The following is a 21,823-nucleotide window of genomic DNA, read 5'->3' as shown; positions in this document are numbered from 1 at the left end:
GAGGACAGCGCTCATCTCCCCGGCTGCGCTTGGAACCGAGGCCCCAGGGAGCCCAAGGATGCCCTCCCCTCGTCGCCCAGGTGAGCCATGGCAGATCCCACGCGCCCCCGAGGTCGGCTCTTGTCAGACCTTGGCCAACCAAGGCATTTTTGGCATTTTTTTTGTCTCGTCCGCAAAAATTTCATGGCAAGGAGGATTGGAAGAAGGGTGGAAGTTTCCAGCCTCCTCCCAATCACTTCCTAGTCTTCCTCCTACCTACTTAAGGAAATTTTCTGTGGTTTTCTGTAACTAGCTCTTCCTGCCGTGAGTCTGTCCGGCTCCCATGGACCGGAAACCGGAGTCGTGGAGTTTTAGAATGAAAAGGAACCTTGGAAGGTCAATGAATTCAACTCTTATTTTACAAATGAAGAAACTGAGGCCCTCAGAGGTACAGTGGGATGCTGAGGTCCCTGTCTGTGGCAGAGCTGGCATTCACCCCCTCCTGACCAGGGATCTTTTCAGGGGTCAGTTTATATTCTATCTCGTTGGGACTTGTTTCTAGCGTAGATATATTCCTGTGGCTCTTCTTCTCAGGATCCTGTTCCCCTGCTGACCTCAAGTCATACTTTGTTTCTGTGTTCCGGACATGCTTACTCTATAATATGGCTGATAGTTATTAGCGCTGGTGTCTCAACCGCTTCTAGGCTGACCTATTTGAGGGCACAGACTATGTCTTATTTGTCTTTCTGTGTCCCTCAGAGACCAGTCCAGGCCTTTGTTCATAGCAGGTACTGAATAAATGTTTGCCGAATGAATGAACTCTGGGACCAATGCTCAGGCCTCGTGCCTTTGGCCCAGGACTCTCTCCACTAGAACACATTGCCTTCCCCAAGATATCACTTAGCAGGGTGTAGATAGGCAGACAACGGGAGAGGAGAGGGAAGGGAAGACCTGCTGATGTGTTCAAGCCATTTCACGGGAGAGTCACCTAGTCCAAAAAGCTGGGAATGCTCTCCTTGCTAACCTCTATCTCTTTAAACCCTTGGCTTCTCTCCAGGCTCAGCCCAGGTGCCACCTGCCACCTGAGGCCCCTCTACACATCCTCAGTGTTAATGATGCTCCCTGAAATTACTCTGTATTTATTCTGTCTTGATTTATTGGTGACTGGTCATTTCCCTAGTAGAATGGAAGTTTCCTGAGGGCAAGGAGTGTTTTATTTTTGTCTTGTCCCTAGTGTCTGGCACAGTGCCTAGCATACAGTTGATGTTTAATAAATGCCTGCTGAATTGAACTGCTGAAATGGGAAAATGCTACCCGACCTAACCTGAAACTGGTTTCATCACTTTGTTCTTCAACCTTTCCCCACTGCCAACCCTGGGGAATTCTGAGAGGAACATTGTTCCTTCCTTCATTCCTTCATCCATCCCTTCTTTCCTCCATCTGCCTTTTCCTCCCTCTCCTCCTCCTCCTCCTCTCCTTCTCCTTCTCCTTCTCCTTCTCCTTCTCCTTCTCCTTCTCCTTCTCCTTCTCCTTCTCCTTCTCCTTCTCTTCTCCTTCTCCTTCTTCTTCTTCTTCTTCTTCTTCTTCTTCTTCTTCTTCTTCTTCTTCTTCTTCTTCTTCTTCTTCTTCTTCTTCTTCTCCTCCTCCTCCTCCTCCTTCTTCTCCTTCTCCTCCTCTTCCTCTTTCTCCTTCCTCATATATATATATATATATATATATATATATATATATGTATGTATATATATATTTGAGATAGCTAATCTTGCTGCTCAGGGATTTTTTTGCTTCCTTCCCTATATTCATTTATCCATTAATGAAACAAAAATCTGTTTATTTATTTTTCTTTCTTTCTTCCTTCCTCATGTCATTCATCTGTCCCTCCTCTTTCCTTCTTCCCTTCTATCCATCCCTTCCTTTCTCCATCCGGCCCTTCCTGTTCCCTCCCTTATTCTGTCCAGACTTTCTTTCCTCCAGCTGTCCTGCTCTCCTTCTTTCCTCTATCCATTCCTTCCTTCCTTCCTCTTTTTATCCCCCCATTCTGCCCTCCCTCCTGGTCCCCATTTACCTTCATGATCCCATTCCAGTTGTCCCCAGTAGAGACCTGGAAGAGTGTGAGGAAGGCCATGCCGAAGTTCTCAAAGGTGGCATGGCGGCTCATGCCCTCGCAGGGATGTTCATCACTGCACACTAGGAAGGGAAGGAAAAATAACGTTAGAAGTAGGCTCAGACCCCCACATCCTCTGGGTCTTAGGGTGGCTTCCTTGCATTGGCAGGCTGGTCATTCTAGGTGGCAAGAGACTACTGTCATTGTCAGAGCTAGGGGGGACAGAAGCCCCCCTCCCCTGCAAACCCTGCTCTGGCAGGGTGGGGGCGGGGAGCCTCATTCCTAGGTCAGGCTGAGCTGTCATCCTTGCCTCCTGCGACTACAGGTGAGAGTGGGCAGCACAATGCCATCTGCCGGGCCAGCCTCCTGCTCTCTGAAGTGTGTCTGGCACATTTCACGGCAGAATAAGCCTGGGTGGTAGAAAGGCTGGGGCCGGAGGCAGTGGACTTAGTGCTGATGCCACTTCTGCCCCTCACTGGCACATGCCCTTGGCTAAGCCCTTGCTTCCTCAGCCGAAAAAAGAGGGGGCCACACTGGATCATCTCGAAGGGCCCTTCTCACACAAAATGGAGAAGTCTGAGATTTTTTATGGTGAATTAGGAATATACTGCCTTGATAACATGAAAGCTGGCACCTTTGTAGGGATTCAAATCATAAGTGAAATCATAGGACTTTGAGCTAGAAGGAGCTTAGAGATTATACAGTTCAGCTTCTTCACTTCATAGGCAAAGAAACTGGAGCCCAGATAAAGGAAGGGATTAGTCCAGTGTTGCACAGACAGTAAGGAGCGAAGCTGGGAGTCAAACTCCAGTCTTCTGAATCCAAATCCAGCTACCTCACTACCTGCCCCTCTCTCTCTCTCTCTCTCTCTCTCTCTCTCTGTCTCTCCCCTTCTCTCTGTCTGTCTCTGTCTTTCTTCTCTCTCTCTCCCCCTCTGTCTCTGTCTCCCTTCACTGCCCTCCCTCCCTATCTCTCTCCCTCTCCCAAACATTTATGACCACAGATCTAGAGCTGGCTAGGACCTCAATCCTACTTTCTCATTTTACAGACGAGCAAAGTCAGGCCCAAAGAAGAGAACGGCCTTGTCATGCAAGTAGCAAGTGGTAGAGTCACATACAGCTTTCAGTTGATACAGGGCTTTGTGTCCTTGAGTTAAGGTCACTTTGAGGGAAAGACTTCACTTGGGTTCCATGATATTAGAGAGATTATCTGAAGATCTCATCAGCCTCAGATTTCCTAGAGTGTCCACAGGGAACCATCTCTCATCCCCTGACACAAAAACAATGATTTTTCCCAATAATCTCAAACCATGAGAAACCATAAGATTGTAAGACCCCAAACCAGAAAGTCCCCCTAGATATCCCCCTCATTTTACAGATGACAAACAGAGGTCCCAAGAAGCAAAGTCATAGCTTCCCTGGCACTCAGCCAGGACCAGGCCCGGGGTTCCAGGCTGCGATTTATAGCTCCAGGCTGCCTCGCTGAGAGGGCACCTTGGCAGGAATGTAAACTTGGCTCAGAAAGAAGGGAACGATTCTTTCCCAGCCTGAGGCTTGACCCATGCAAGCAGCTAACCTTGCAATGTAATGGGAAAACTACCCCCTCCCCCGCCTACTCCTGCCCATACCCTCCCTACTTACCCAGCTTCCCAAAGAGCTCCACACCCAGTGCGGCATAGATGAAGAAGAGAAGCATAAAGAGAAGACCCAGGTTTCCCACCTGAAAAAAGCACAGACCTGTTAGGAAGGGCAACAGGCCCACTCAGCAGGTGGCAGGGCTGGGGAAGCTTGCGGGTTTCTGTGCCTGTTGTCTCCTCTGATGGAACTGGTGCTCATGGAGGCCAAGGTCATCTGCCTTTTGTCTCTGTCTGCACACCCCCCAGAACAGAACCTGACAGGGTTAGTGCCTAATAAATGCTTGTGGAGTGATTGGAAGGGCCGCTTCCTCCTACCACTGTGATCTCTCTCTTAGTCAGCTCACTTTGGACAGGCCCTGTGGTTTTGTTGGACCACTGAGAAAGCTTCCTCTATAGTGTGGATGAGCTCCCACTCCCCAGCTTATGAAAGGGATCCTGAGTGGATGCTTTACCCAGGGTCACATGACTAGGATGCATCAAAGGTGGGCCATGAGCCAAGCCCTCCCTAACTCCAAGGCCAGCTGCCCATCCATTGTGCCATGTGTGGCCCCTTTCTAACCCCTCTCCTATATCTTCGAATGGTCCCTCTTCCTATCCCATAATCCAAGGCTTTGTATTGGTCCCTCTGCAAATACCCCTCTCTGTCTCTCCCCTCTCTTCCATTCTCCTGGGCTTCCACCATTGCCTGACTGACATCTTTGGTCATGAGAACTGGAAGGGACCTTTGAGGTCATCTTGTCTAACCCCCTCATTTTATGGATGAGGAAACCAAGGCCTAGGTTGATTAAAAATGACTTGTCCAAGATTACACAGGGAGCCAATGTCAGATCAATCTAAAGCAACCTCCTTAGGTTCTGCAATCCAGCCATTCTGGCCTGCTCACTGTGTGGTACTCCATCTCTCACCTCCATGCTTTTGTACTGCCTCATTTCTATGGCCACCCACCAGACATTTCTACTCAGATGTATCATGGTGGAGTGGGGCAACCCCCAGCTTTCAAAGGCCCTGAGAACAGGACCAAGCAAGATGGCCCAATGTTGGCAGTGTGTCTGTCATTCAAGGACCAGACCAGTTGAGTGGGGTGAGGTGCATCACCCCACTCAGAATAGCCAGCAGAAGAAGACTTTAACCACAACAGCTCATGAGACTGTCCACACCCTATAAACCACATATTTCCATGATGGTTTGCATGTTCTATCCATCATTGGAAGGTGACCTCTTTGAGGGCAGAGACTGTCTTTTGCCTTTCTTGGTATCCCTACTGCTTAGCAAAATGCCTGGCACATAATAGGCACTTAATAAATGCTTGTTAACTGATGGAAGAGTTGTGAGATAGATGTACTAGTGCTCCCAAGGGTGAGGACCTCTTCCCCACCTGGCTCCTTCTTACCTTATCTCATAGTTCTAGACCTTTGGATTGACTACCCCCCCCAACATACACCCTGTAGTTGGAATGCACTGCATACAGTGGGAGCTTAATGAATGTTTGTTGAATTAAATGGTCTAACTAAGCTGTAGGGATACGAAGAAAAGCAATAAACAGGGTTGGGGCAGCTTTAGAGGAGAGAAAGGGAATATTCAAGAGATGTGGCAAAGGAGAAATTTGCAGCCTTGGCATTGGTTGGGATGAGGGGTGAGAGAAAGGGAGGAATCCAAGATGAGTCCTAGGCCTGAGGCACTGGGAGGATGGTGTGGTCCTCTGCAGTAAATAGGGAAGGGAAGAGGGGGAGAGATAATGATTTCAGGTTTCAACATATTGAGCTTAAGATGTCTATGGGACATCCAGTTTGAGATGTCTGTGAATCAGCTGGAGATACAAGATTGGAGGAGAGCAGAGAATTTGTGGAAGGAAAGGGAGATTTGAGCATCTAGATGGTCATTAAATCCATAGGTGCTGATTAGATCACCAAGTGGAGAAGTCTGGAGAGAGAGGAAGACCAAGTCAGAACCCTGTGTGACACCCCTGATTAAAGGACATGATCTGGATGAGGATCAACCTAGAGAGAAGAGAAAATGGAGGAAGAGGAGGAGGAGGAGAGAGGGAGGGAGAGAGGGTGGGAAAGAGGGAGAGGGAGGCATGGGGGAGAGAAAGGGAGGGAGGGAGGAGGGAGAGAGAGAGAGAGAGAGAGAGAGAGAGAGAGAGAGAGAGAGAGAGAGAGAGATCGACAGCATCAAAGGCTACAGAGAGGTCAAGGAGGAAAGGCCATTGGATTTGCAATTAACAGATTATTAGTAACTGTGGAGACAGCAGTTTGGGTGGAATGATGAGGTCCCAAGCTGGACTGTGAGAGGTTAAAACACCTTGCTTGATATGCTAAAAAAGCTGGAAGGCAGATTGGTACTGGCCCCAGAAGGATCCCCTGACCTCTAGAGATGGGTACTAGGCTCGGATGAGGGCAGATCTGGGGCAGCTCAGGGGCCACGGTGGATAGAGCACTGGCCCTGGAGTGAGGAGGACCTGAGTTCAAATCTGACCTCAGATACTTACTAGCTGTGTGACCCTGGCCGAGTCACCTGTTTACTTCAGTTTCCCCATCTGTAAAACGAGCTGTAGAAGGAATGGCAAATGTTCCAGTATCTTTGCCAAGAAAACCCCAAATGGGGTCACAGAGAGTCAGCCACAACTGGAACAACTCAACGGCAGTACCATTTGGGCCTGGAACAAACAGTAAGCATTTAATAAATGCTTATTGACTAGCAGAAAGACTAAAGGGGGCAGGGTTAAGGAAAAAACCCTACAAGGAGGAGAGAGATGGACCAGTGTGTGCATGTGTGTTATAATATGTCATGTAGTATAATAATGATTTAGAATATCTAATTACAATACATAATAATACGTTTAAGTACATATATGTGTACGTACACACATATACACACACCACAGGGTCACAGATTTAGAGCTGGAAAGGAGCTTAGAGACTACCAAGTCCAACCTCCTCATTTTACAGATGAAGAAACCGGGGCCCAGAGAGGGGCAGACTGATAAGGATCTGAGGTGGGATTTGAACCCAGATCTTCCTGGTGCCAAATCCAGCATTCCATCTACTACTCCAGTGTGGAGTCAGTGTGGAGATCTGTTGTGCTTATTGTTTGATGACTCTAAAAAGAGCAGTTTATTATGCAGATGAGATGCCACCCTCATGGACTTTCCTTCAGTCAGGCATCCTCCATGCATGTGTCAATATTGTGCAAGAGTGTTTGGAAAATGGAACAACAGAGACCCCTCACTCAACAGGTCATTATTATTAAGCTGGCATAAGATATATTTTTGAGGTGTTTGCCACTGTCATGGAGAATGTCCAGGGCAGGGTCCAAATGGAGAAGAGAATGCCTTTAGATGATGAGGCCCTACAGAGGTTCTTGTTTGTGTGTGCCCTTGGGTTAATTGCAGCAAGCCCTAGAACATTACAGAGCTTCCCTATATAAGAGCTTTAATCACTCAGAATAGTTCTGCCTATCCACACAGGAAAAACCAAGTGGATGAAAAATGCCCCTTGTCCAGATTTTGATGTGCAGTTGGATAGATAGCCCATGGAGAGTGAGCCAGGCCCAGAAGTGAACAGAAGGATAAAAGTGGGCTGGGTTGCTTCTAGGAAATTGTACAATGTTTTTAATGACCCTGAGCTTCTACCAGAAGTAAGAGTCCTGTATGCTTCCAGCGATGTTGAATGACTGTGAGTCATGGAGTCCATAGTCTTGGAAGAGTTGAATTTGAGGCCAAGGAAAAGTGCCCAGTGGGTGTGAACAGGCTACAGGATCCTACCAGTAAGGAACTATGCAGGAGAAAGATGCCATCAGAGAAGTGCCTAACCAGAAAAAAACGATGAGCAACAAGGAGAAAAAATATGATGAGAGGAAAGGAGAAACTCATGTATAACTCATGCAATCCATTAGTATCCTTGCAAGATCCAGAGAATTAGGGGCAGACACCCTAGAACATGGGTAGCTAGCTGATACAGTAGATAGAACACCGAGCCTGGAGGCAGAAAGACCTGAGGCAAATATAGAGCTTTAAGGTTTACAAGGTGCTTTATTAACATTTAGCTCATATCATTTGCACAGCCACCATGGAAGTTAAGTAGTATAAATATTATCATCATTTTAAAGATGAGGAAACTGAGTCTCACAGGAGAGAAAGGAATTGGCCAATGGTTCATCCCAGATACATAGATGCTGAATGAGATCCCTGAGAAGAGGGAGCTGTATGGAGGTATAACATAGGCTCTTTGCACTTGAGGTTGTTAGCACCACCAGGAAGGCAGTGCAGCTGAGCAGTGGGAACAGGAAAGCAGCTCAGACATCAACTTCTCTCCATGTCTGAAGCAGTAAATAAAAGGCGGAGAAAGACTGAGGTTCTGGGCTAATGTTCTTTATATTGATTCTTATACTGTGGCTGTCAAAATGAGTTCAAACGGCTAAGTGTAGGGGGTAGGACTCAAACCCAGGTCTTTCCTGACTTTAAGCCCCTTTACTAAGAGACTTTTCATTCCTCATTTCTCGGAAGAGGAAGCTAAGGTGCAGCATGGGGGTTACTTACCCTGGGGCCACCTGGCCAGTCTGAGCTCAGACTCACACCCGGTCTCCTGGCCTTGAGTCAATGCTCTGGGGGAGAGGCTGAGGACTGCCTTACCTGGGGGAGAGCCTGCACCACTGTGTCCAGCAGGGCTCGCATCCCGGTGGCCATCTTCAGCAGCTTCAGCACTGAGGGGAGAGCCAAACAGCTGGTAAGGGGTTGAGAAGGCCAGGAGTAATATGTAACTGCCTGTATCAGTGAGTTTGTGTGTGAAGGCAAAAGAGAAAGGGAAACTGTGATTTGAAAGTCTGAGTGTGAGTAAGCTGTCTGCATGATTATAACCACAGGGATACCAAGAAAGGGAGTAAGCATGCATGTGAATGAGCATGTGCGTGTGTGTGTATGAGAGAGAGAGAGAGTGAGTGTGTGTGAATGAACATGTGTGTGAGTATGTGTTTGTGAATGAGTTTGTGAGTGCGTGTGGGTGCCAGTTCTTCCCACAGGATGCTCTCCCCTCCTCTACAGTAAGCCCTGCTCTCTCAGCCCCCTCTCTGTTTGTTTTTTCCCCTCCATTTGTTCCTCTAGCTTCATTCCCTCTCAGGGCAACATAGCCTTTCCTCCTCCTCATTCATCATAGAAACACAGATTGAAAGCTAGAAGTGACCTTTGAGGTCATCTACTCCAACCCCTTCATTTGCCAAATGAAGAGCCAGATGCCCAGAGAGGATCATAGATTTGGAGATGGGCCCTTTGGGGGCCCCCCATTTTAGTGATGAGAAAACTAAGAAGACCCATGGGTGTGAACTGACTTTTCTAGGGTCACACATTCTTCACCATGCTCTCCATTCACACCCCATCCTAATCCTGCTCCCCTTTTCTATGGTTCTTCCTTCCCTCTCACCTGCTCCCACCTCCCCCAGCCACAGTCCAATGAAGCCCTGACCAAGTGCAGAAAAAAAATTGCCTTCCATTCTTAACATGTACAAAGGCTACAAATGGAGGTTCTAACTCCCCACCCCTCAACAGAAGAGAGACATTTGGGCTTCCCACACTGCACCCAGGTGGGCCCTCAGTCCATCTCCTCTCCTGTGCTCAGGGCTATGGGTATAGTTCAGGGACTTCATGAAGGCCTCTAAGACCTTCTGAGGGCATCTGAGGGGGCAGGCTGTTTGAACAGGGCCTCCACCCGCCCCCAGTACCAGCACTCCCAAACCAGCCCCTCCTCACCTCGGGCTATACGCAGCACCCTCATGATGCGGATGATGGTGGGATTGATGGGCAAGGCGGCATTGATCTCAATCTCCTCCAGGGTGATGCCCATGACTGAGAGGAGCACAATGGCCAGGTCCAGCTGGTTCCACCTGAACACCCAGGACAGAAGGTGGGGACACAGTAGCACAGCAGCTCAGATTCATAGCAGTGACACCAAGGCAAGGATAGTCCTCACTGACTTCTAGGGGGCTTTGCTTTGGGATGGGATGAATTGGGGAGGGGAGAGAGGAAGAGGCCCCCCCACCTCCTGGTGCCTCTGGGGTCAGAAGAGCCCCCAGAGAGTGTCTGGCTCCAACCATCCCTATGCAGCCACTCAGAATGACAGAATCACAGAACACAGTTAGGGGGAAATGAAACCTTAAGGGCCAAGTCATTTCAGAGGATCATGGCTTTAAAACTATCCACTTACTTCACTGGATCACAGATCTAGGGACCATTTAGTCCAATAGCCCATGAAGAAACTGGTATCAAGGAAGGTTAAATAATGATACTGGTTGTGTCAGATTCAGGATTTGAACCCAGGTCCCAGGACTCTTTCCTCTGCCCTATCACAGAATGCCACTTTAGAGATCATTGAGTCCAAATGCCTTCACTTTGCAGGTGAGGAAACTGAGGCCCAGTGAGGGGAAGAGACTTGGCCATGATCACACAGCTAATATGCCCTGAGTCATAACTCAGACCCTGGTCTCCTGACTCCCAAACCCAGAAGTCTTTGCATTACAGCACACAGCTTTTCAATATCCCCTGTGTGTGGCTGATTTGCTTGTGATGATCTCATTGAAGGGGCATCCTCTATGTCCTGGGATAGCCCATACCACCTTGGGATGGCTGTCTCTATAAGCTGGCCGTTTCCCCTTACATCAAGCTGAGATCTGTCCCTCTGCAATTTCCCACTCCCCTCACTCAATTGTTCCTTGTTCTGGTCTCTGGGGCCAAGAGAACAAGTCTGATCCCTCTTCTTCATAAAAACCAGTGACCAGATACTACACCATAGTCCCCCCTCACCCCAGCTTTCTCTTCTGTTTTGGAAAAGGTTGAGTTTGAGGTGGAGAATTCAGCAGCAAACGGAGAGTCAGGACCGGAATTCCAAGAAGAGATGGAGGGTTTGTGAGGTCTCTAACAAGGGGTTATCCAGCTTCCACCAAAAAACTCCCAGGGAGGAGCAACTCATCCAACTTGGTTTTGGACAGCTTTGATCTTTAGGAAGTTTTTCTTTATGCTGACCTCACACTGCCTCTATCCAACTTTTGTATTCCCTTGTTCTGCCCTCTGGGGTCATGACCAACAAGGCTGAAGTCTCATCCACATGGCAACATCTTAAATTCTTGAAGACAACTGTAATGTCCCCTGAGTTTCCTCTTTTCTAGGCTACACCAACATCCCCATTTCCTTTAACCAGGCCTCATATGGCACGGACTCAGGGCCCCACATTCTCTAACTCATTGATGTCCTTTTTTATGCTGTGGAGCCCAGAACGAATTGGAACGTTCTAGATGTGGACTGGCCAGAGCAGAGTATACTCTGTCCCTGAGATTCTTTCAAAGGGTCCTTGTAGGCTATGACTTCCAGTCCCTTTACCATCTCCTATTTGTCAATGTTATTCCTAAAACATGGTGCCCAGACCTGAGATCCAAGCATTGTGCAACCAGCACCAAGCAGGAGAAAACTGTTCTTTTATTCCTGGACAGTCTGGCAGCTGAGAGCAAAAGTCCAGCCAACATCCAAGGCCCTGGGCATGAGCCCTCCTCTCTCTCCCATTAGTGATCTAGTCCCTGGACCACAGCACCAGCAGAGGCTGGAAGCCCCAAGGAAGAGATAACTTCCAGCTGGGACAATTCCACAAAGGGTGGATACGAGTCTATAATACAGTGGGAATAGTCTTGATGTAGAGTCAAAGGATTTGGGTTCAAATCCTGAGTCTGCCACTTTCTCTCTGTGTGACTGACCTAGCTTTCTAGGCCTCAGCATCTTCCCTATAAAATGAGAGGTTTGGACCAGCTGGTCCTCGAGGTCCCCTCAAGCTTGAAATCTCTGATCCAATGATCTCAAGTCAGCCTGGATTTGCCATCAATGGCAAATCGTGAGGCTAGGAAACAGCTAAGGTAGCAAGGATGGTGCCCTGGAAAGCATCCAGGACTGGCTGTCAGAAGACCTGGCTTGTCTATTAACTCATTGGGTGACTTTGGGGAGAGGTCCAGGCAGAGTGAAATGAGAAAGCTGAGGAGAGAGAGAGAGATCGCTTTCAGCTAGAGGCAAATCAGGAAAGACTTCTTGGAAGAGGGGTCAAAAGCAATCATCAAAGTCCATATGGTATTTTGAAATTCAAAGCACTTTACATGAATGATCCCACTTGAGTCTCATAGCATCCCGGCGAAGTAGGTATGACAGGTATCATCAGTCCCACTGTACAGATAAGAAAACTGATGCTCAAGGGGAATTGACTTGCCCAGGGTCACACAAGTGTTGGAGATGTGGTTTGAAATTGGATCTTGCTGGCTCCAGGACCAGCACTCTGTGCACTAGGCAGCACTGACTCTTATGCCTGAGCTGGGCTTGCCAGGAAAGGAGTGTATTCTATAGCATGCGTATTCTGGAAGGTGTGTATTCTGTAGTGTGTGCTCTATAGTATACATAGTCTATATGTATGTGAGGGATAGTGCCATTAGTCACCCTCTGGCCCCGTGGGGAGCTCTAAGAAGGAGGAAGAGAGAGTGAGGTTACCCCTCACTGTAACTGCTGCCTCATCCCGGGTTTCCACTGCTCTGCCCCTCTCTGTGGTGGGGAGGTGGGCTGCAGGTCTGGTCTACTCACCTGTCTTTGAAGAAGCGTCTCAGCCCAAATGCTACCAGTTTCAACATGGCTTCCAGCACAAAGACCGTGGTGAACATGTAGTTGCAGTATTTGAGAGCGATCTCCAAGGACTGTGGGGTGAGAAAAGGAGGCATGAGTCATGTCACAGAACTGTCTTCCTCTGAGATGGCCAAGGAGGGCGCTGCAATGGAGAAAGGCATTGGCCAATGGCTCACCCCAGGCCCTGCCAGACATGTGATTTTTGAATGAGATTCCCTAGAAGAGGGAGCTGCATAGAGGCAGAACATGGGCTCCCTGCTCCTGGGGCTGTTAGCACCATCAGGGAGGCAGGGCAACTGAGATGTGGGAACAGGAAGGCAGCTCAAACCAAGCCATCAACTTCTCTCCAACGATCAGGCTTCTGGGCTGGTGTTGCTTAAACTGATCCTTGTACTGTGGTTTTTAAGATGAGTTTACTGACAAGAGGAAATGCAAGAGAATCAAGTGGTACTTGTTTAAGGCAGGGCAGTGTAATTTCAGGGAGTTTGGTCTTCCTATGATGCTTTCCCTGGGCATCCATGTTTGTGTTTCTCTCATGATATGTGTGTCTTTAGGAAAGTCTTGTGTGTTTGGCTGAGTTGTAAGCTACTTGAGGTCTTAGACACAGGGGATTGTGTCACAAAGCCAACAACACTTTTATTTGACAACCCTTGCTGTTCCCTTCCCTATTCTCTTCATAAGAGGTTAAAGGAACCTTACAGGCAGTAGTTAAGTCTCTGACCAGGGAAGCTCCAGAATTCGATCAAGGGTGGGGACACTGGGGGCTGAAGACAGGACTAAGTTTTGCATGAAGTCACAGTTGGTTGGAGTACTTGGCTTCCTTTAAATACCAACTAAAATCCTACTTTCTACTTTCTTCTATTTCTCTTTCTCTCTTTCTCTCCCTCTCCCCTCCTTTTCCCTGCCCCTCCTTCTCCCCTTGCCTCCCTCTTCCCCCCTCCCTTTCTCTCTCCACCCTCTCCCCCCTCCTCTCTTTCTCCTCTCTCTCTCTCATTCTCTCTCTCCCTCTCCCCTCCCTTTCCTTGCCCCTCCTCCCTTTCCCTCTACCCTCCCTCTCTCTCCCCTTTCTCCCTTCCTACTTCCCTCCCCCTTCCTCTCTCCACCCTCTCCCCTTTCTTCTCTCTCTCCTCTCTCTTTCTCATTCTCTCTCTCTTCCTCTCTCCTCCCTTTCCCTGCACCTCCTTCCTTTCCCTCCCTCCTCCCCTCTCCCTTCTTCTCTTCACCCTCTCCCTACTCTCTCCTCTCTCTTTCTCATTCGCTCTCTCCCTCTCCCCTCCTTTTCCCTGCCCCTCCTTCTCCCTTTCCCTCCCCCCTCCCTCTCTCTGGCCTTCCTCCCTCTCCCCCTCACTCCTTCCCTCCCTGTCTTCCTTCCTCTCTCCACCCTCTTCTCCCATTTCCCCCTCTCTCCCTCCCTCTTTTCTCTGTCTCCCATTCTCTCTGTCTCTCACTTTCTCTCCCTCCCTCCCTCCTCCCCGTCTCTCCCTCTGTCTGTCTGTCTGTCTGTCTCTCTCTCTCTCTCTCTTTCTCTCTCTCTCTGTTCTTTCTTATTTAAGGCTGTTTGGTTACTATTTTCCCCATCACACAGACAATCTCCAGAATATCTATGAAGGTCAGAATACAAGTGCCGAAGTCCCAGCAGAGGGTCAGAAGGCAACGTTTTGCCCATGTTTATTTGGTGGGAAGAGAAAATTAGCTCCTGAAGGGCTTTTTTTTCTTGAAAGTTTCTCCACTGATTCCTCCCTGAAGGCCTTTAGGCCCTTCCTGCTTCCTGCCCTCTGTCCTGGCTACAATGCCTTGGACACTGCGCTCAGCCACCTGTCTGCTCTTTGAAAGATGATGACAGCTCTGCTTTCCCATGCCAGCTCAGCCTGAGGCTTGGTCCTCCACCCAGAACCAGCCTTGCCTATCACCCTCTACCCCCTTCACTCCCTGCCCAATCAGACCTCCATCCCCCTGGCCACGTCGGGACACTCATTAGCAGGGTGAGCGAGGCACATTTAGAGACATCACTAACCCCTGAGGTTAATGTCAAGAAAGGACACTTCACATCCCTTAGTGCCCCCTGCCAGAGACAGATTCTTGGGCTGGCTGGGCATGAGATGAACCACTGGGCCATTTCTGATCTTATTATCTAGATAAAAAAATAAACAATAAACCCAGAAAAACCTTTCATGAACAACTACAGTCTGTTTATAGATCGATAATGGCTGACTGCCCATCCCTTCTCCGGCAAGTCATGAGAAAGATCCAGGGCTAGCACACAGGAGATAGGAAGGGGTGAGGGTAGGAAGTGAGACACCCATTCTTCATTATCTCATCACCCTTTCACAAGCTGTGTTTCAGCCAAACTGAACTCCTCCGGTTTCCCTGACCCCACCCTCTCCCATCAAGGGCATAGTCTGTCTGCCATGCCTCTACCTCTGCCTCCATCTTCACCTCTCCCAGCTTCCCTCCATGGCCAGGTCAGGCACCACCATCTCTATGAAGCCACCCTAGATTCCAGCCCCTCTTCCAGTATGCTCCCCCTCCTCAGATCCATTCTCATTACCTTGTCTTTGTATGTCCTGGATCCTCCCAGGAAAGTGAGAACCACATTACCCTGGTCTATAGTGCCATCTGGGATGCGGGATGGCTCTCCATCCCCTGTGCTTTTTTTCTCACCCTATCCCTTCACATATTCTAACTCCAAGTCAGGGTCTTTCCAATGTACTCCACTGAGACCAAGACCTGGGATAAGCTTGGAGGTAAAGAGTGCCTCGTCTCAAGTCAATTGGCCTGGGTTCAAATCCTGCCTCTTCCAGTTATGTACTTAAGAGAACATGGGCAGGTTATTTCACTATGGGCCAGTGTCCTGTAAAATGAAGGGGTTGGACTAGGAGACCACAGAAATCTGTTCCAGCTTAAGATGATCTGGATTCAAATCCCTCCTCAGACACTTGCAGTCTGGATCATCTGACCACTCCCTTTGTGATCTTGGACAAGCCCCTTCCTCTGCCTGGGCCTCAGTTTCCTCATCTGTAAAATAAGGGGGTCCTCTGGAGTCTCCTCCTCCTCTACATCTGAGCTCCTATGACGTGGTTTCTGCACCTCATCTTAGTCTTTCAAAGTTTCTCTCTTTCTTCAAATCTCATGGGTAAAAAGTGTCACGTAAACATCACATACGGGATTTGAACTTGGGTCCTCAGACTCCAAAGCCAGCCAGTGCTCTTGCCATTGTGTCGGGTTCCCTCTCCTACAACCAGAGAGATGGAGAGCTCCGGCCAGAGAAGCTAAGGTGGAGGTGGGTGTGGCTATGGGGTGGGTCTGGATACTAGGGGTCCACTCACCATGGGCTGGTTGTAGTGTTCCAGGGACATGGTCACGACATTGAGGCAGATGATGAAGGTTATGAAGATATCCAGGTAGTGACTGGTGCAGACAGAATGAATAAGGAGCCGGGTAGGGCAGTAGGTGGCATAATATGGGAGTCGCTGGGCTTCTGCAGAGGCAAAGGGGAGGGGACCCACCCCAGAGAGACATGGGGAAGGAGGAGGAGGGAGGGAGCAGGGGAGCCAAAGGTCAGGGGGAGAAGAGGTGGGGAATCAGGAGGGAGAGGGGAAAAGGGATCAAGGAAATTAAAAAAAAACAGAGAGGAAGAAGGAGGAAGAAGGAGGGACCAGAAGGAGTAAAAGACAGTTAGCGAATCCAGCACAATCTGTGGGACTGAATCAGAACATGCCTCAATGAACTAAGACCATGAATGAGAAGACAAGCTCGGAGGAGGGACCAGAAACAGGCAGGAAATGGAGATCCCCTGTCTTGGGCTGGAGGTGGGAGAGGAGAGGAAGACAGTGGAAGGACCAGGCCAAATCTACCCCTTCTCCTCAACTCAGTGAAGGAAGCTGGGCCAGCCTTCCAAGTGGAGATGGGTTCCAGAGCCAGAGTCCGAAGCCTAAGTGAGCACTTGGAAAGCCTGGGGCACAGAGACTCCAGGAAAACTGGAATGTGGTTTTCCTATTCATCAGGAAATGCCTCCCTCTCAACCTGAAGGCCAGTGGCCAGTACATCAAGGCTTTGATATCTCTCAGTCGTCACTTGTGTACAAGCAAAATTGGGCAAGGAGTCTATCCAAGAGGTGAGAGGATGTTGGTAAGAACTAATGCCCTTGGGGTTCCTCAGTGCTTCAGGGATCCCATGTAAGACTAGATTTAGAACAGAGGGAAACCAAGATGGCACCCAGGCACACTAGGTGTTTACTAAAGCTTGTTGAACTTAATAGATTGGGATCCCACAGGCCCATCCTGTCCTCCCCACCTCCACGGTCCAGACTAGGGGTAGGGGCAAAATGGATGAAACTTTGGGGAATGGGGGAGGTGAGAGGAGTAGAGAAGAGGAGAAGGTTTTGCTGGGAAAACCTCAGCCTACGAACCCAACGCACACTTAGGCTGGGCCTTACTCCTTCGCTTCTTCTCCAACCGCCGGAGTCGCTTCTCTTCCCGCCGACGAGCCTCCTCTGCCTCCTGGTGCTGCCGGCACTTGTGGAAATTCTCCACCACCACCCCCACAAACATGTTAAGGACAAAGAAGCTGACAATGAGCAGGAAGGAAATGAAGTACAGCAACATCCAGGGATTGTGGTTGGTTACAGGCTAGAAAAAGAAGTTGGAAATCAGAGTTAGACCATCATCTTTCACCACATTCCACAATAATCACTAAATGAACATGTGGCTTAAAGAGACATACCATTAAAAACAATTGAGGAAAATGGGAGAAGGTATCTTTCAGACCTATAGTCAGTGGGAAATTGCTAACCAAGATAATACAAACAACTTGTATTGCAGAAAATGAATCAGCTTTTGTACAAACAAAATCAATGCAGCCAGGATTAAAAGGGAAGCAGTCAAGTAGGACAAAAAATCAAATGTCTCTGATAAGATCCAACATATATAGATAATTTACAAAAACATATAAGACCAAGAACTTTCCCCCAATAAATACACAGCTAAAAGTTATGAACTAACAATTTTCAGAAGATGAAATGCAAATGATCAAAAACAATTTGAAAAAATGTTCTAAATGGGAAAAGAATGTCATAGTGACTAAGAGGTTCACTTACCAAATGTGTCCAAGGCTATAGAATCTGAGAATAAAGCTCAGAACTTAAAAGAAACTTTTTTCTTTCCTTTTCCAAACTTTGCTTGGTAGGAAATGTGGCAACATTCTAAGGACAGGTGGCTGCTTGGGGGAGAGTAAGGTGGATTGAGAAGCAAGATAAGGAGAAGAGGTGGGAAATGACAGTATGTGACAGCCAGGCTGTTCTCCTAGTCTCTACTTCTTCTTCCCCCAAATCTTACCTCTAAACCTTCACTTACTCTGTCCCTGGGATGCCCCTTGCCTCTTTTCCACCTATCTAAATCCTCAACCTGCTCAAGTTTTCCGTGAAACCTGGCTGGGCAACCCCAGCCTACCTACAATGAATACTTTCTGACAGGGGCATCTAGGAAAGTCGGGAGGTCAGGAGAATACTGGTCCTCAACTCCAAACATCCAACAGACTCTGTTTCCCTTAATGCCCTACTTTGGTGATATCCTTTGGGAGCCTACCCAGCCCTTTCTTGAACCCAAATAGGCTTTTTACTTATGTCCTACTTTTTAAGGTCAGAATCAATCAATAAAGATTTTTTAAGAGTCTTCTCTGTGCCTAGAACTGAGTTAGGAGCCAGGGAATACAAAAAAAGTTAGGCAGCTTCTATTTTATTGGGGAAGACAAATATGTACATATCTAAATATGAGATAACTGGGATAATAGGGAGACCCTAGCTGTTGAGAAGGGGGTTGGGTAAGAGGGGTCAGGAAGGGTCTCATGTGGAAGGTGATATTTCAGTTGAGTTCTGAGGGAAATTAGGAATTCTAAGAGGCAGAAGAGGGAGGGCACTGCAGATGTGGGGAAGGGCAATCAGCACAAAAACACAGAAGTAAGAAATGGAAGAATCCACTGCTCAGGTTCACCTATGGGGTCACTGTACTACCCAGCTGCCTCTACTCTAGGTACTAACAAAAGACAACAGAATGAAGGCAGAACTACTCAACTCTAATGCTTCTTGTCTGTTTGTTTGTTAACCAAGAACATGTTTGGACTAAGAAGTCATGAGATGGTTAATAGGCAATTGAACCCAGATGACAAGGCAGACTGTATCCCAGGATGTCATGCAGGTGTGTGTTTGAATGCAGGGATGATATTGGGGATCTGTGGAAAAAATCACAGAAGACAGGAGAGAAAGTGCAGGACTAGAAAAAGAAAAATGTCCTGAATTTTCAAAGGGGAAGATTTTCCAAACCATAGGCTGATGAGCTTGACTTCAATTTCTGGCAGAATCTAGAACTTATTCTTAAAAGGATGAATTGAGAATGCAGACAGTTCTTACTTTACGTAAATTCATATTATGCAAATTTTACTTTAAGTAAAGAATTCTGGAAGAAATCTGCATTCCCCCAAAAAACACCTTTACTGTATAGTACCATTCTCTCTCCTCTCTCTCTCTCTCTCTCTCTCTCTCTCTTTCTCTCTCTCTCTGTCACTCTCCCTCTCTCTCTCCCTCTCTATCTCTCTGTCTCTGTCTCTCTGTCTCTGTCTCTCTCTCTCTCTCCCCCTTTCTCTCTCTCCTGCCCCTAGGTTAGGGGATCTGAGGCTTCCCCCTCCACCAAAAATATCCCTCCAAGTGAAAGCAGAACAGATGCATAAAAAGACCTCCTTCACTGCCACCACTGAATTGGCAGCTTGGCTGGAGACCCACCCCCTAGATTCAGGCCCAAGTACCTCATATATCTGCACTTGGGCACCACATCTGTCCCCAGCCCCTGCATTCACCCATCTTCTCCTGACCTCCAAAAGGGTCTGATGTGGGGGGTGTCATTGAATGGTGGGTTAGAAAATGGGCCAAGTCCAATCAGATGGAATGTATTTGGGACAAGTTTTGAAGTATCACATATGGATTGGTTTGGGTTCAAAAATCATCTGCCTAAATACAGGATGACTGAACAGACATGGCTGGACAATAGGGCCCATTTTTTTAAGTCTTAAGGGTGTGTGCTATGTAATCTCTAAGCTCAACATGGGTCAATGGTGTGATGTGGCAACCAAAATATTTCCATGGAATCGTGGGTAGGGTAGAAAGAAAGGAATAAGCACCTACTATGTACCAGGCACCATGCTAAGCACTTTAAACACGTCATTTCATTTGATCCTCACAGCAACTGCAAAAGGTAGGTGCTATTATCATTTTTTTACAGTTGTGGAAAGTGAGACAGGCAGAGGTTAAGTGACTTGCCTAGGGTCATACAGCTAGTGAGTGTCTGAGGCTGGATTTGAACTCAGATTTTACTAACTCTAGGCCCAGGGTCTCCATCTAGCTGCCTTAGAAGCTGCATTTCCAGAAGCAGAGAATCCAGAAAGAGGGAGATTATAGCCCCCCTCTCCTGGGTTTGACCCCATCAGGGCACCACTGATAAATGAGCACACCCAGAGAAGACTGGAGACCATGCCCCGTGAGGGTGGCTTGAACGAACAGAGGAGGTTTAGCTTGGAAAAGAAGATAGAGCCTGAGACATGATGTCTGCGTCCAAACATTTAAGAGGGTGTCATTTGGAAGAGGGATTAGCTTTATCCTGCTTGGCCCCAGAAAGCTGAACCAAGGGCACAGAAGGAAGAGAGTTGCAAAGTAGTGGATTTTGGCTGGATATAAGGTGGAAAGTGCACAGCCTCTGATGTCAAAGGACAGGGTTCCAATTTTATCTCTGATCTTCACTACCACTGTGACATTAGAATAGTCACTTAGCCTCAATTTACTTACCTGTAAAAAGAGGGTTAGATTTGATGGCCTTAGAGACTAAGTCAATCTAGCTTAATGATCTCTTTGTATCATAGCCTGTCCTATAAGGGAACGTCTTGACAAGGAGAACTGTCCAAGGTCTTCGGAGGTGATTGTTTCCCTGTCAGTGGCAGTCTTCAAATGAGGCTGGGTGACCATTTGCTGGACATATTGTGGAGGGGCTTCCCCTCCTCATAGGGGGGTTGAGCTAGATGACCTCTGAGGGAGGTCTCCAAATCAGAGATTCTATAAGATATAGTATTAGGGTTCATAGGAATGGGGAAGGGAGAGTTGGGGGCTGATATGAATGGTGGGAGAAGGGCCCCAAAATCTTTACAGTTCCATCTGGCTCTAAATACTATGCTTCTGGAAATATCATAGATCAGGAGTTGCTAGACATGGAGAGAAGTGCCAAAATTGAAATGGGGGAGGGGAGATGGCGGGCTATCTCAGGAAGAACACTGCCTCAGTGCTCCACGCATACAACAGCCCAAAGCTGTAGAGGCTGGGGGAGTTCTGGAGTCATGGATTCATGGCTGTACAAAGAGCAGATGTAGGCTGGCATTCTGGCCAGTTCTGCTAGAAGGCTGTCTCCCATCTCTTTTCATGGTGGAGGCAAGATGTTGCAACCCAACAACCAGCTACCCTTCCGAAGGACCTGACTCATGGGTAAAAAGGAATCTGCAATGTGCCTCACCAGCCTGGTGCTGGAACACCCACCACCAGGATGGGGGTGGAAAAAGCCAGAAAAAGGCAGGACAGGACCAAGGCCAGATCACTTGCCCCTTCCTGCTCTCACCAGTCAAGAATTGGGGGTTCTAGGCAACAGGGGAGTGGGTGATGGAGGACACAGGGTGAGGCTGGGGGCTGAGGCACAGGCTTGGAAAGAGCTGATGGAGCAATGTAATCCTTCAGAGGCTGATTTTCCTCCGTGCATTTATATCCCTTTATGGAGAGTGATGTGTCTGAGCCCTGAGGCCAAGGGAAGTGGGTGTGTTTTTATAAACTGAAATGTAATAACTTGTCATTCTACCTTGGTATTTATCTCACATACTTTCTCCCTGGAGAACTCTCTCCCAGCAGCAGCTCATCCCTCGCTTTCTGTGGCTGGGGGAGGATGGGAGTGAGAGCTGTGACCTCCATTTGCCTGGGGAGAAGGGGAGGAGGATTGTGCTGAGGGGAAGGGAAGGTGCCTGGGGCGGTTCTGGGGCCAGTTGAAGGACTGAGAGTCTAAGGCTTGCTCAAGAGCAGGGCTAGGGGACAAAGTACCTTCTCAGACCTGATCCCCACCTGTGACTGCAGCCAGGGAGGCAGGCAACTGAGCTGAGGGAACAGGGAGGAAGCCAATCCTGCCAACAACCTGAAGGCACTAGCCTCTCACTCTGAGGCTGAGGAAAAGCAATGAGAGTCCAGGCTTCCTGGCTAGTGCTCCCGAACTGGCCCTTCTCCAGTTTATGGAGCTGAGCATATTGACAGGAGGGAGGATGACAGCCAGGTGATACCTCTCTAGGGCAGAACAGTCTATCTCTGTGGTTTAGTTAAGTGGGTGGCTCTCCTTGGATGTCTATGTTCCTCTGACTTTGGGTCCCTGGGAAAATCTTTGCACTGACTATGTCATGAGCT

At 48.3% G+C, this 21,823-nt stretch overlaps 1 protein-coding gene across 1 annotated transcript in view; it reads right to left on the bottom strand.

Moving 5' to 3' along the window:
- The window catches only part of CACNA1I (calcium voltage-gated channel subunit alpha1 I), a 115,090-nt gene that overhangs the window by 16,005 nt on the left and 77,262 nt on the right, over window positions 1-21,823 (bottom strand). Inside the window, exons 21-27 of the mRNA XM_036760824.1 lie at window positions 16,790-16,982; window positions 15,681-15,832; window positions 12,316-12,425; window positions 9,460-9,593; window positions 8,350-8,420; window positions 3,724-3,802; window positions 2,045-2,166 (exon numbers count right to left, since the gene is read on the bottom strand). Coding sequence (XP_036616719.1) covers window positions 2,045-2,166; window positions 3,724-3,802; window positions 8,350-8,420; window positions 9,460-9,593; window positions 12,316-12,425; window positions 15,681-15,832; window positions 16,790-16,982 — 861 coding nt within the window. The remainder of the gene's footprint in view (window positions 1-2,044; window positions 2,167-3,723; window positions 3,803-8,349; window positions 8,421-9,459; window positions 9,594-12,315; window positions 12,426-15,680; window positions 15,833-16,789; window positions 16,983-21,823) is intronic.

Source organism: Trichosurus vulpecula, chromosome 5, assembly GCF_011100635.1.
Source record: "Trichosurus vulpecula isolate mTriVul1 chromosome 5, mTriVul1.pri, whole genome shotgun sequence".
In the NCBI taxonomy this organism is placed as follows: Eukaryota; Metazoa; Chordata; class Mammalia; order Diprotodontia; family Phalangeridae; genus Trichosurus; species Trichosurus vulpecula.
The sequence above is the reverse complement of the archived record's forward strand: the minus strand, read 5'-3'. Positions and strand labels throughout refer to the sequence as shown.